At 53.5% G+C, this 353-nt stretch overlaps 1 protein-coding gene across 1 annotated transcript in view; it reads left to right on the top strand.

Annotated features, from left to right (window-relative positions):
* Positions 1 to 353, top strand: part of EMH_0011070 (uncharacterized protein) — a gene marked incomplete at both ends in the record, with an annotated part of 1977 nt that overhangs the window by 754 nt on the left and 870 nt on the right. The window contains one exon of the mRNA XM_013499113.1: positions 97 to 319. Coding sequence (XP_013354567.1) covers positions 97 to 319 — 223 coding nt within the window. The remainder of the gene's footprint in view (positions 1 to 96; positions 320 to 353) is intronic.

Below are 353 nucleotides of genomic sequence, written 5' to 3'. Positions count from 1 at the left end.
TTCTAGGTTTATATCAGGTGGCTAATCTATGCATGCAGCTGGTGCTTATGGGGCTGTCTCGCCCCCAGCCCCTGCTGGTGGTGTTTGCTTCTATAGGTAGTGGTGTATTAGGTTTAGTATTAGCAGCAGCCGTTGCGGTGATGCCGCAGGGGGGTCCTGAGGAGGTTATACAGATGTCTGTACACCTGAAAGGAGAAGCTGCTGCTGCTGCTGCTGCTGCTGCTTTCTCGCCGCTGCAGTCTGCTTTCTTCGCTGCTCTCATCGTTATAAATATCCTTATGGGCTGCTGCCAGGGGCTCATACAGGGCGTGGGCTATACGTTAGCCTCGCAGATCAGACCCGGATACGTTGCT

Source organism: Eimeria mitis, genomic scaffold, assembly GCF_000499745.2.
Source record: "Eimeria mitis Houghton genomic scaffold, Emh_scaff401, whole genome shotgun sequence".
In the NCBI taxonomy this organism is placed as follows: Eukaryota; Apicomplexa; class Conoidasida; order Eucoccidiorida; family Eimeriidae; genus Eimeria; species Eimeria mitis.
The sequence above is the reverse complement of the archived record's forward strand: the minus strand, read 5'-3'. Positions and strand labels throughout refer to the sequence as shown.